This window comes from Lactuca sativa, chromosome 8 (genome assembly GCF_002870075.4).
Source record: "Lactuca sativa cultivar Salinas chromosome 8, Lsat_Salinas_v11, whole genome shotgun sequence".
NCBI lineage: Eukaryota > Viridiplantae > Streptophyta > Magnoliopsida > Asterales > Asteraceae > Lactuca > Lactuca sativa.
The window spans coordinates 251294239-251309452 of record NC_056630.2 but is presented as its reverse complement, the minus strand read 5'-3'; the positions used below and the strand labels follow the sequence as shown (position 1 = coordinate 251309452).

At 28.2% G+C, this 15214-nt stretch overlaps 1 protein-coding gene across 1 annotated transcript; it reads left to right on the top strand.

The window, feature by feature from the left end:
- The first annotated feature begins 2868 nt into the window (after positions 1 to 2868).
- LOC111889315 (cytochrome P450 CYP72A219) lies at positions 2869 to 12006 on the top strand. Its single transcript, XM_023885451.3, has 5 exons — positions 2869 to 3193; positions 4771 to 4991; positions 9809 to 10053; positions 10956 to 11340; positions 11477 to 12006. Exons 1-5 carry the CDS (start codon positions 2920 to 2922, stop codon positions 11900 to 11902), a joined length of 1551 nt encoding a protein of 516 aa, XP_023741219.1. The 5' UTR covers positions 2869 to 2919; the 3' UTR covers positions 11903 to 12006.
- Positions 12007 to 15214: the final 3208 nt, after the last annotated feature.

Here is a 15214-nt window from a genome sequence, read left to right as displayed (position 1 = left end):
CTTGCATTTGAAAGACATTGATTTTGACTATCTGATAACACAATTTACCATTTTCGGTAAACACATGTCAAATTTTAGATTGTTGGAATCATTATCAATATTATTTACTATGATGCTTCCCTGAAGTCAGGCTACAAGTTAGAAACTTGAAGAAGACATTCAACTTTTTTATTTAGGAAATGATAGTTGATCAATTAGTTCCGTCATCTTAATATGTCATACCACTAGAAAGTATAGTTCCGATCTTCCTACAGTATGAACAAAATCAAAGTAGAAGATCATGTGGCTTATGGACTTTCAAAGGTGCTATGTTTAACTCCACACACGTGTGTTAGTTTGTGTACAGGTCTTGAAAAGGGTGATTTTATCTTCTTCATTAAAACGGTCTTGACTTGGTCATTTTGCCAAAAAAAGAAGGTAAATTAGTTAATATAGGCATTTTTTTTAACTATTATATGATTATGTCGGAAACGTGACATGGTGTTATTTAGGTCTAATAAGAAACTATGATATGGTTATTTTCCAAATAAATGTTCCAACACTTTTCTATCAAAATGGTCATTTTAGTCAAGCATACAACAAAAATAGTAAAAGTTTGTTGAAAAGAAGTCTCAAAATGGTCAGTTTTGAAACTATTATATGGTTATTTGGAACTATGATGTAGTGTCGATTAGGGACAATATTGAACTCTGATATAAACGTTTATTCAAAATCCTTTTGTCAATAATAAAATAATAAGAAAACAAATTGAAAGTACAATGTTAGAATTTGGTGGATTTTCAAAGTATAATGGCTTAATAACTAATAACTGAAAGTACAGTTGTATTGAAAAATGGAATGATTTGTTAGTTTTTAGTTTGGTTTTTTGGTTTTAGTTATTTGAACACCCTAAATCTAATAAGAAACAACATATGGATTTCTTTTGTGATTAACCGATGTTCAAAAAAAGTTTAATAAAATAAAGTTTTTTTTGTGATTAAACCTAAAGCGATATTGCATAAAGCTTACCGTTTGCTACCAAACATCAAAATACTTTTACTTTTACCAAAACAACAAATTTGTATTTTAACATCAAAATTTTAACATACTTGCATTTGTTGCACCACCCTTCACACGAGCACAAATTGTGGATTAGCATACGAATGTTGTCTCTTTTGTCTTCAATTATCAAGTTGCAGTTAACTATAAATATTAGAGCATTAACTGATATATGGTTCTCTAACTTTCTATTGCTTGTCGATCATGGATTTGAAGAAACTGTTCAAGAAAACTTTATTCGCATCCCCGATGATATAGTAATTCCTTTCACTGAAAAAAATAAGAAGTCATTGAATGCTTTGATTGATGCAATATATGTCCGTCTGAAGATGACATGTTCCTATCAAGCTAAAGAGAAAACAATTTTCAATTCGATATGTTTCGCGATGACAATTCATAAAATCAGGGATAAACAATTCCAAATGTTGGTATTTATCTTTCAAAATCGGTTTTATTGCATGACCAACTTTATGTGATATTATTCAGAGGGATATCACATGCCAATACAAAAGTATTAGTGAAGTCTAACAAACAATTCAACGACAGTGAAGTCTATACATCAATTATGGTGTATAAATAAGTGTTAAATGATTAATAATACACAATCTATCATGTGGTCATGTACATTTGTAAATATTTCCAACTTTTCATTTTTTAATTCTTATTGATTGCGTTTCTACTAACATAACTCTTATTGATAATTATTTAAATGTAGTAACTATCTACTAAAAAAAACCTTTAGAAAGAAATTCTGAAAAAATTTATTCGTACCCGTCGCTTAGTGCCGGTAAACAACTAGTATATATATATATATATATATATATATATATATATATATATATATATATATATATATATATATATATATATATATATATATATATATATATATATATATATATATATATATAGACTTTACGATCCGATCTGATTTTTATACGGTTTGAAATCTTAAAAATCGTAAGTCAAACCGTTCAGTACGGTTTGAAAATTTCAAAACCACAAGTCAAACTATAAAGAAAAATATAAACCATAAAACCAAACAAAAATATAAACCATAAAACCAAACCGATGACCAGTTTGGTCGGTTTTACGGTTTCAAAGCGAACCACGATCACCCTTAGAAACTATTATAAAATGTCACCATGGTATTTGTTGAAATGTTTTGTTACATGTTGATACCATTATCTTTTTGTAATTTACAAATATTTTTCAGTATTCCATTACAAAATTCATCGCCGAATTAGGGTTTCGGTTTCGGTTGGTGTTCCATTGGTATTCTGTAATTAATCACTGATATAACTTTTTGTAGGTAATTTTCATAGCTAACATGCAAATTAAAAAAAAAGGAAAAACTAGTTGATTTTTTGGGAAAACCAAAATTTCTTGGCTCATTGAAAAAAATCATCTTTTTATATTAAAAGTTGATGTTAACTTATTGATTTTTGGAAAAGTCAATAAGTTAAAAACTCCAATTCATATTTTGACGAATGGTTTTTGAATACTTAGGGTGTATAATCATCTCCAACTAGGGATGAGCAAAAATCGAACCGAAAACCAAAACCGAAAAACCGAAACCAAAGCAATAACCGACGATTTATGTTTGAATTTTACAAAAACCGAAAAATAACGGTTTGGTTCGGTTTTGACGTATAAAACTGCCCATAAAAACCAAACCGGCCCACATATATATTATTTGTTGTAAAACATTATGTTAGTGCTATTTTGTCAAGGACTTGCCACGAAGACAATAGAAACACAAGTAGCAATACCGTCAACTAGCCAAAATATAAGGTGGTGAAATGTATATATAATCAATCTATACATATCGTCCTCCTCCATTCTTTGACATTACCACCACAAGATTCAGATCCACCATTAATGGAATTAACTGCAGTATGTTGTGTTCTTGGAGTAGCATCAATCTCTATGTTCTTTGTATGGAGACTTTCAAATTGGTTGTGGTTTGAACCGAAGAAGAAAGAAAAGCTTCTTAGAGACCAAGGCTTCAAGGGTAGTTCTTACAAATTCATGTACGGAGACTTAAAAGATTTGGTGCACATGACAAGTGAAGCCAAACTGAAACCGATGAGTGTAACTCATGATATCACTCCTCGTGTCTCACCATTCATGCATAAATCCTTTAGTACTTACGGTATTTATTCAATTCATAACCTTTACTATTGGTTTATTTAAAAATTTGGATCAATATCGTATCGTATCGTAGTAAGTAATATTTATTTAAGATAAGGTTGACAATCAATTCCAAATTGTTATGATTCGTTTTAAAATTTCACGTATTCGATCTTACCATTCAGCTTGTCGTTTATGGATAAGAATTCTAAATTTGCACATCATGTAAATAATGAAACTTTAATTTTAGATATATTTAGAAAAAAAAAATTAAATATCATTCTATCTTTTATTTTTATTTATATTATTACAAGTGTTATATTTAAATAATATTAATATATATTAATATATTTTCGTGTGGAAGAAAAATAGAAAGATGATATAAAATATCTTAGAAAAGTTTTTGATTAAAACAATTCAATTGAGCTATAAGTACTAACCTAGTTGACTTTAATATGCCATTAATGGCAGTAAAATGTTTGTTTATCGTAATAATCTTATATATCATTTTTTTTTTAATTTTGCAAGAGAGTAGACTTTTTCATTAAATATATAATAACATTTTATTTTAAAAGTAATATATATATATATATATATATATATATATATATATATATATATATATATATATATATATATATATAAAATATTGTATGCACCTCCTATTATGCAATATTGTTTCACTTTTCGTTTATATTTACTAGGTGTGAGACCCGTATAGTATATAGGTTTATTAAATAGATCAAAAATAATGTTGTGAGCAAGAAAAGATCATTCACACAAGTTTTGGTAATCACAAAAACCATGTTGATAAAAAATAAGTAACAACTGATTTTGTGATATTTGGTAAACTATATGGGCTATTTATATAATTTGGTCTTAATTAATCTATACTAATAAAATTAATTAATATGAATTTATAAATGAAATGTACTATCTACATTAATATACATATATATTAATTAATATATTAATAGAAAAAGAAATTCATATAATAAAAAATTATTATATACATTAATTAATATATTTATAAAATTAATTAACATGAGGTGTCATTCAATAATTGAAATTTGAATAAAAAAGAAACAAAACTATAAAAATGACAAGTGAATATTAAATAATTCAAAAAAATCTAGAAAATGACAAGTGTCAAAATCAATGAGAAGATGACATGTGACAAAATCATTGTTATTTATTAGGGTAGATGTGTTACTTAAGTATTTACATCTTGAGCTTGCATCATCATAAGTTCAACTAGACATATGTTATAATTAGAAGTAAAATAGATTTCAATTACTTAAAAAAAAAAAAAAAAACCTTTAATGTTTCCATATGCAATAATGTTTTATGAATTTAACAATTTATATAACAATGTTTCACTTTTTACTTATATTTTTACCGGTTATTGATAAATATAGATATATTACATATTTTGATCTTTAATTGAAATATGGTTGCATAAATAAACGATTAACCCTTAATATATATAACTCAATGGCATTCTTATATATAATTGGAGTATAATTGTCCCTTTTACATATTAATTTTTCAAGTTGAATGTGTTATAATGATCAGATTGACTTGGGCTTAATTGCATAGGTAAGAATATTTTTATATGGATGGGGCCAACACCAATGGTACAAATATATGAGCCGTCAATGATAAGAGAGATCCTCTCCGATTATTATCAATTTCAAAAGCCGAGAGGAGGAAATCCATTAACAAGGCTGCTAGTCACCGGATTAGCTGACGTTAATGCTGATCAATGGGTTAAACACAGAAAAATAATCAATCCTGCCTTCCATGTCGAAAAACTAAAGGTATTTTTTTTTTTAATTTTGTAATTTTTTAATTTTTTTTAAGAATCCACACCTCTTGTGTTTCTCACACAATCCGAGTAAACCCTAAATTAACGTGTTGAGTTGGAATTTTCCAAGAGAAATTAATTATTCAAAGTTAAATTAAATTGAATGACACTTGCCATTATCAGTATTGTAAAACTCACTGACTTGTCCGATTATTCCTCCGAGTAGTCACTACTCAGCCCCTTACCGATGAAACTCGTTGAGTTGTCCGATTATTCCTCCGAGTAGTCGCTACTCAGCCCCTTACCGATGCAAGTTACAAAATCCCGAGTACTCCCCGATCGGCCACTTATTGAACTGAACAATGTTGTAAAACTCGGTCAACTCGGTGATTAATATGTATAATATACTTAATGATTTATTAATTAACACACACACATATGATTATTAGTACAAATATATATCTTAAATTTTCAGTAATTACCCACAAAGTGAGATCATTATGTGTTTTTTCAATTTTTGTGTATTCACATTTATCTAATTTTGCTATATATTTCAATCAACTTATGGTTTTAACTTATGATTTTGACATGTATAATTTCTCTAAAAAGTATTTCTACATGAATTACCAAATACGAGTACTCCCCGAGTACTCCCGAGTACTCGTTACTCAGTAGTCGGCCGAACAGGTACCGAGTAACGAGTTCTACAACTTTGATCATTATCTTAAACAGGTGTGAAGATAATAAGAACAAAAAAAATGATATTTTTAATTTTTCTATTTAATTGTGCAAATGGTCAATGTGGTTTGTTGAAAATTCTCGTTTTGGTTCAAAAATGTTTGTACTAGTACCAGTGGTCTAAAAGTTTGATTCTATTGCGAGTTTGGTCTAATTTTCCTTGAATTTTATAAAATGACAGATTTACATTTACTTTTTCTATATTCTAATTTTTTTTATTAATTTTCCAATTATCATAATTAAAAGTAAAACAAAAAAGAAAATGTAAAACCTAAACTATACCCCCTCATCCCTTCAATCTTCAATCTCTCCCTCTATTATTAACTAAAACCACCGGTGCCACTGCTAGAAACCGGTGTCACCAACGGAAACCACCGTCAGCCAACATCATTGTCGATTACACCATTGTCTTCACCGTCGATGCCACCACCTTTAGCTCCACCTTCGGTGAAGAAGAAGGACGTCGACGATCTGAAACCCTAACTTGTCAGATCTTAAAACCCTAACTAGTCGTTAGATCTGAGAGAGACGAGACTCGCCGAAGAAGGAGCGAGAGACAGAGGCTACTTTGGTGGCTCGAGTTTCTAGATGAAGCTATCATTGAGTTGTAATGATAGCGACGTTTACAAATCTGGAACGTCATCGATCTTGAGGGTTTCTAGACGAAGCCACCAAGAATCTGAAATGCATCCTTACAAAGCCTGAATCGATAGATCTGCTGGCAATGATTCAGATCCTCCTTCGCCCAAATCCTCTTCCGTCCAGATCTGGAAGCCGATTTGTGGGATACCACCGTTAGAAGCAAACCTATCGCCTCTCAATGCCATTCGTCTTCTCCTCTGACTTGATTATTCCTCAGCAAAACCTAGCTCAAAGTAAACCGTCATTTGCAGATATGTTTCCATCATCGAAGTAGAAACAAAGAGTATGCTGGTGAAGGTTTAGATCAGAGGTGTTCCAGCACGCGCGTGCGCGCGCGCGCGAGAGAGAGAGAGAGAGAGAGAGAGAGAGAGAGAGAGAGAGAGATGGTGATCGGTAGTAGTGGTGGTGGTGTTTACCGGAGGGAGGATTGAAAACAATTTTTTTTTAATTTATATCTGAAATATAACAAAATAAAAAAATAGAAAATGAATTAATAAATGACAAATCTGTCATTTAAAAAAAATCAAAGTAATTTGGATCAAACTCGCAACAAAATCAATCTTTTGGACCCCTGATATTAATCCAAACCTTTTTGGACCAAAGTGACAATTTTCGACAAACCATATTGACCATTTGTGCAGTTTAATATTTTATAATTATATAATCCTATAAATATTAGGTGCCTATCATTTTGATCTCTCTCTCTCTCTCTCTCTCTCTCTCTATATATATATATATATATATATATATATATATATATATATATATATATATATATATATATATATCAAGGTTGTAAAAATCGCTCGGCGGTAGCTCGACGGTCGACTGGGGTCAAACGATTAATCGGTTTGGCGGGGATTAATCGGGGACCATAAATTACTAATAAAACTATTTTAAAACTTAATATATCCTAAGAAAATATAGTATTTGAAAATTTAAAATTTTTAAATTTTGAATTTTTGAAATATTTGGTATAATATTTGAAATTTTGAATATTTAAAAATTTAAAATTTTGAAGTTTTGAAAATTTTGGTATAATATTTGAAAATTTGAAAATTTGAATTTTTTAAAATCTTCCCGCCAAGGACCGCCGAGGACCGCCAAGGACCGCCGAGGACCGCCTAGCCCGAGTTTGACCGATATTGACCAATTTCCGCCTAGCACCCCTAATCGTAATCAGTTGCAGACCGCCTAGCGCCTAGGCGCCGCCTAGGCCGATATTTACAACACTGATATATATATATATATATATATATATATATATATATATATATATATATATATATATATATATATATATATATATAGAGAGAGAGAGAGAGAGAGAGAGAGAGAGAGAGGTGGGTTCAATTGAGAAAATAAAAAAGATTGAGAATGAGGGAATCATTATCAGTCACTCATTTATATAAGCATAAAAAGACACGGTGGCAAACTTGTTAATATGTTAATAACCTTCAATGTCAAATACGTAACTATAAAGATTTCGATAACAGTTCGTTCATCCTCAAAATTTCTCCTCCAACCTTCAACAATCATCTAAATTTCTTCAACTAAACCATCATCAATGTCATCCAGTGTTAATCAATCATCAATATTCGTAGATGGGAGGTTCGTCGTTCAAGACAAATTCGCAACCCAAATTCATCAATTTCATCGATTTGTTAAAGTTTGGAACTGGAATTTCCCAGATTCGCAAACGAAATCAGTTGGAATCAGAATTTCTTCGCTGTTCATGAAATTGGAATCGGAGTTCTTGACTCGCAGTCACGGTCGACATTAAAGGACTCAGAATCGATACTCACAGGTTCCCAATATGATTTTCGAAAATCAAAATCAAAATGAAAAATCGATCAGACATAGGTGTCGCATCTGAAGTTGAAATCGGAAGTATATGATGATTTGGAATTGATAACTTTTAACATTTTTAAAATAGTTAACTTGTATGCACTCCAACTGTTTGATGAAATGCATAAACTAAATTACCACGTTATATTCATATATGAATATGTTTTCTCGCTTGAATCAGTATATGATTATTAAAACAAAAAAACGAATATGCAAGTCTATATGTTATTCATATGTGAATAACATATAAAAATTATATATATTTGTGAAAACACATTGTAATATTCATATGTGAATATACTGTGTAATATTCATAGGTGAATATATCATCTAATATTCACAAGTGAATATACTATGTATTATTCACATGTGATATACCATTTAATACTATGTAATATTCAGATATGAAAATATTATCTAATATTCATAAGTGAATATACCATCTAATATTCACAAGTGAATATACTATGTAATATTCACAAGTGAATGAATCGTCTAATATTTAAATATGAATATACTATGTTTAGTATATGTTGTATTCATATATGAATGATACTTAAAATGTAAAAAAAAAAAAAAAAAAAAAAAATTAATCATAGTTTTTATTCATAAGTAAATAAGGAATGTACTGTAGAAAAAACTTGATTCATTTTTATTCACTTATGAATAACGATAGCTGAAAATATAAAAAAATAAATTTTTTATTTTATTTTAAAACTATATCAATATGGATGTCTATTTGTAGAGAATAAAAAATCATGAATTTTGGTATATTTAAAATAATTTTTCGATAAAATTAGCTTCTTAAAAATTAAAAAAAAAAACGAAAAAGACTATGTTTTTGTATATATTAAGGTAATGATTAGCATAGTTTAAATAAATATGTTTTGTTGGAAAACACATGTCTATTCTTTTCCCATTTCCGCTGTTACGACGGAGGCTTTTGCGGCAAAAATAAATGAGTGGCTGAGAATGATTCCCCCATTCTCAACTTTTTTTTGTTTCAATTGAACTCTCCCCTATATATATATATATATATATATATATATATATATATATATATATATATATATATATATATATAGATAGGGAAGAGTTATATGGAAAATGAATGTTAAGGGCAACACATATTTGAACCAATGAAAACATGACAACACATCACTTCCACAATACATTACTTGTGAAGAAATAAATGGACACGTGTCATTTGATTGTTGGTTCCGGTAGATGTTGCCCTAGTTATTTGTTTTCCATAGAACTTATTCCTATATATATATTTCCTTTTTTTCGAGCACTAGTTTTGTTTATTTAACTATGTTATAACGTTATAACGGTTTTAACCAAATTCAAAGTTTTTTTTTCATGTAGATTTTCAAATATGCATGACTCAATTAAGATTATCCGACAATCTAACATGTTTAGTTGAAAATTAAATTGATCAACCGATTTATGTAACATACAAAAGTGTTGAAGTTTCAAATGATTTATTTAAATAGATAGTAAAATTTTCATCATGTGAGCCTTAAACCAGCTAGACTCATTTCTACTCTAATAATAATATGCCTTGTAAACATCATTGATATTTATTCTTCTTTTTGGTAGTATATGGTACCTGCATTTTATGTGAGTTGTTGTGAGATGATAAACAAGTGGGGTGAGATGTTAACAAATGAAGGCTTATGTGAAGTGGATGTGTGGCCTCATATTCAAACGTTAACAAGTGATGTAATTTCACGTACTGCATTTGGTAGCAACTTTAAGGAAGGAAAAAAGATATTTGAACTACAAAGAGAACAAGCAAAGCTAGTTATGAAGGCTGCACGATCATTTTACATTCCAGGATTAAGGTGAGTTTCTTTCGAAATAATATTTAAAACTCATTATCATCTAAGAAAACAATAATAAAATGCATAACTAGACACTTCAACTTCTCTGGCAATCTTTATTTAAGGGAAACATACATTCAAAGTGCATATATTTTAGGTTTTTAATGTTTATTTATGTAAGGGGTTGTCAAATTTAAATCATTATATATATATATATATATATATATATATATATATATATATATATATATATATATATATATATATATATATATATATATATATATATATATATATGTTTTTTTTGACAAAATATGCAACCGTATTTGATTGTAGGATTAAACTATGCAATATTGTAACGCGAAATATCAGTTGAAATATGGTTTCATAATTCATGCCATCTACATAAATCGATGACAATGAGAATATTGTTGCAAAAGTTTGCTAAAAGTGTAACAATTTTGCACATGTTATCACATAATTGAACGATTAACTAATGTTGCTCGTACTTTCTAAGATAGCGGGTTCAGTTGCAATATTTCATATTTTGGTCATTTGATAAGATATGATTATGCATTTCATTTAAAACCTACTTTTAATACATAAATTAAGAAAAACACATGGAGCATTATAGCATAAACAAAGATTGAACATTAGACATTAAGCTTATATATTTCATGTTAAGTATTTATATCGTCAAAGCACCATTAGGGTTCACTATTAATTTATATTGCAAAATTTTGTGTCCATACTTATATGTGAGTTATAAGCTGTTTGTTTTGAAAGCATGAATCATGAATTATAAAAATAGTCGACAGTAGTTATTGATTTATACATGTTTTCCTTTATTTAGTATGTAAAGTGACAACATTACTGTATATTTGGTAGGATTTCTTTTATGCTAAATAAGTACAACTTAACAGATATTTTCCAACTAAAAGAAACAATAGCATGAAAGAGATTGACCGGGAGATGAAGACAACAATAAAGAGCATTATCGATAAACGAGTTATTGCAATGAAAGCTGGAGAATCTAGTAAGGATGACCTTTTGGGCATTCTTTTGGATTCGAATCAAAAAGAGATTGAAAAACATGGGAATAGAAACTTTGGATTAAGCATTGAGGAAGTCATCGAAGAATGCAAAATTTTTTACTTTGCAGGTCAAGAAACCACTGCAAACATGCTTGTATGGACTATGATTTTATTGGGACAACATACGGATTGGCAGACACGTGCCAGAGATGAAGTCCTACATCTATTTGGAAAAAGAAAACCGGATGTTGATGGGTTAAATCATCTAAAAATTGTAAGTTTATTATTATTATTTTCAGGATCTATCTTTACAAAAGCTTTAATCATATTTACAAAAAGGGAGAACACTCACATTGCTTAATACAATGAATTTCTTATCCGCTTTGCATGTTTATTGTTTCTTTTTGCAGATTAACATGATTTTTTGTGAGGTACTTAGACTATATCCTCCGGCTACAATAATAAGACGACTTATATATAAAGAAACGAAATTAGGAAACTTAACGTTACCAGCACATACACTAGTTGAAATAAACCCATTGTTTTTACACCATGATAATGACATATGGGGTGATGATGCAAATGATTTTAAGCCAGAGCGATTTTCAGAAGGTGTGTCAAAAGTGAACAAGGGACAAGCATCATATCTTCCATTCGGAGGTGGACCACGTATTTGTATTGGACAAAATTTTGCTATGTTGGAAGCAAAAATGGCGCTTGTAATGGTGCTACAATGCTTCTCTTTTGAGCTCTCTCCATCATACTCGCATGCTCCACACATTATAATCACTCTACAACCTCAATTTGGGGCTCACTTGATTCTACACAAAATTTAGGCAATTTGATGTGTGTTTTCTTGTTCATTATGAAGTATGTTATGTTAAATCTATTGTTACTTGAGTTTACTCAAAATTTATATAATTTATATTCCTTTATTTAACTTTAAAAGTATTTTTACAATGTAAATTTCGATATAGATTATTAATACTTTTATTTAGCATTAAAAGTTTTTTCCTAATTAATGTAAATTCGATATAGGTTATTAAACCTTCATCGTTGCAATTAACATTTTACTTTTTATATTTAAATTCTTTATTTTTTGTTTTCAACAAAATGACATTTTATTTTAGTATATGCACTTGCATACCGTATTTTAATGTGTTTAATCTGTAAGTCTTACAATCTAAAGTTCCAACCAGGTCATTGTTATTATAATGCTTTTTATATATCCTAAACAAATAACATTTTATTTTGTTCGTTGCTTTTTGTTAACTAATTAATACTTTTTTTTGTTTGAATGGTACTCGGATGAGTGTCTTCTTTTTAAGTATGTGGCTTTATATGGCATATAGATATATGTATAAGTTCAAATCCTTAACAACTATAGTTATTTCAGTTATTTAATAGAACAAAATCTAAATCAAAGTTTTGAGTTTTCATTTCATCAATTTTGACTTTAGTATTAAATAGAAAACTTATGGCATGGAATGATTGGATTGCTTTGGTTAAATAAAAACCGAGTAATATAGAATTTATTGGATTCTATGTTGTTTATGGAATTGAATTTTCAAAACGTTTTTCTATTAAGTCTACTATATGTTTACTTTTTTAAGTTATAAATGAGTATTTGTAAAATGTTCCTTAGAAGTCTCAAGATACTTTATCTTTCACGATTATGTCCATTTAAATCAATGAATTAAGTACGATATTATAATTAATTTGGAAATATAATGTGTAGATAAAAAGAAATAAAAGTATATTTTATAATCTCCAACAATGGTGGATATTGATTTTGAACCCTTTTATATGAAGTGGATTTTAGTTTGAACCTAGTTTTAGCTTTGTATGTACCTTAATCAATGAACATTTTATTTTGTTTGTTGCTCTTTGTTAACTGATTTAATACTTTTGTTGTTTGAATGGTACTCGGGTGAACGTCTTCTTCTTCTAAAGTATGTAGCTTTATAATGCGTTCATATAGCCTAAACAATGGATATTTTATTTTGTTCGTTTCTTTTTGTTAATAGATTAATACTCTTGTTGTTTGAGTGCCACTGTGATGAGTGTCTTCTTTTAAAGTATATATATATATATATATATATATATATATATATATATATATATATATATATATATATATATATATATATATATATATATATATATATATATATATATATATATATATATATATATATAGAAAAGTTCAATAGAGAACCATAATTATTGGTTCTTCAAGAAACCAATTTTTTTTTTAATTTCTAGAACTTATTCTTTATCGAAAAAAAATCTAAAAATATCTAAATTTATATATTAATATTGTGAATATGAAAATTATTTTTCGTATTTACGTTGTGAATTTTCAAAGATTCACATTGTGGATTTGACGTTAAAAAAAATCAAATTTTATATCATTGGAAAAAAGATAAAAAGTTATGAATTTCTGTATTTTTAGTTTTTTTTTATAAAAAATAAGTTTTAAAAGTTTAAAAAAAGATTGGCGCATTGGTTAATTATGGTTCTCTATTGAACCTCACACTATATATATATATATATATATATATATATATATATATATATATATATATATATATATATATATATATATATATATATATATATATATATATATATATATAAAAGTCCCCATCCTTAACACCTATAGTTGCTTCAATTATTAAAAAAAATCTAAATCAAAATTTTTTGTTTTCAATGCATCAGTAGTTTTGACTTTAGCATAAAATAAAAAAAAATACCGATATGGATTAATTTGATTGCTTTGGTTAAATAACAACCGAGTAATATATAATTTATTGGATTATATGTTGTTTATGGCATTGAATTTATAAAACGTATTTCTAGTAAGTGTACCAAATGTTTACTTTCTTCAAGTTATAAATGAGTATTAGTAATATTTTTCCTATAAGTCTCACGATACTTTCACTAATATGTCTAATTAAATCAATGAATTAAGTATGATATCGTAATTAATTTGGAAATACAATGGGTATATAAAAAGAAATAAAAGTATATTTTATGATCTGCAATAATTGTGGCTGTTGATTTTGAACCCTTCGACATGAAATGGATTTTAGTTTGAACCTAATTTTAGGTTTTATAAACTTTATTTGAATTAAAGAATTTGTCATATTATGGTAACTGCATGGTCTAACTTATTAATTTATTTGTACTTCAAGTTTGGAGATGATTTAATTTTGATTTTCAAGTTACAGCATATTTTGTAGTTCAAGTGATTCAAATTAATAACGAGCAAGTTTTTGATGTTCAAAACCATTGGATCTTTACATTAGAATCTTAATGTTTTTATGTAATTATGTGTATAAAGAGTTAGAAACGTGTAATAAGATTTTGACTTTACACAAAAATCAGCCAGAATTACGCATGGTATGAATTTTGTATAAATTTTTGCAATATGGCCATGCCTGGAACATGGATATTTATGTCTACAATATGTTTATGTATGTAATATGGACATTTTGACTTTGTTTAGTTCAACATAAATGTTTATGTAGCTTCCTTATTTGTTCTTTTAGGCTATTTAGTTGTTTATATTAGATAATTAGGGTTATAAGTCGTGTTTAGACTTAAGTGTATGTAATTGGCATTGGTAAAGGGTATAATTATTAACCATCGTAACTGCTAGGTAGTTAGTCAACCCTAGAATTAGAGGGAAGTGTTTGTAGGGATCAAGGTGAGTTATACAAGGAGTACAAGTCCCTAAACTTACTTTCATGATCTGGTTTTCCATTGATTTCATATGATATTCTTACTATATGTAATGTTATTAGTATAAATAATTTGAGCAATATACTTTTGGAAAGGATTCATTTACTTTGGAAAACATTGAACTGCATTGGAAATGTTTTGAGCATCTTACTTATTTATTCACTTAGGATGAGAGATTATGAGTAACACTCATGATATCCATACGAGATTGACTATTATAATGGCATTATCTAGATAAGCTTATGGTGCGTGTGTGATGGTTTGTAAGTAGCATAGTTTGGAGGTGTTTGAAATATGTTGAGCGGATAGGTTTATAGTACATGAGCCCGATATAACCACTATTATGGGCATAGGCCTTGAAACTAACTTCGAGATGGAGAATAAAAGAATATACATTGGCT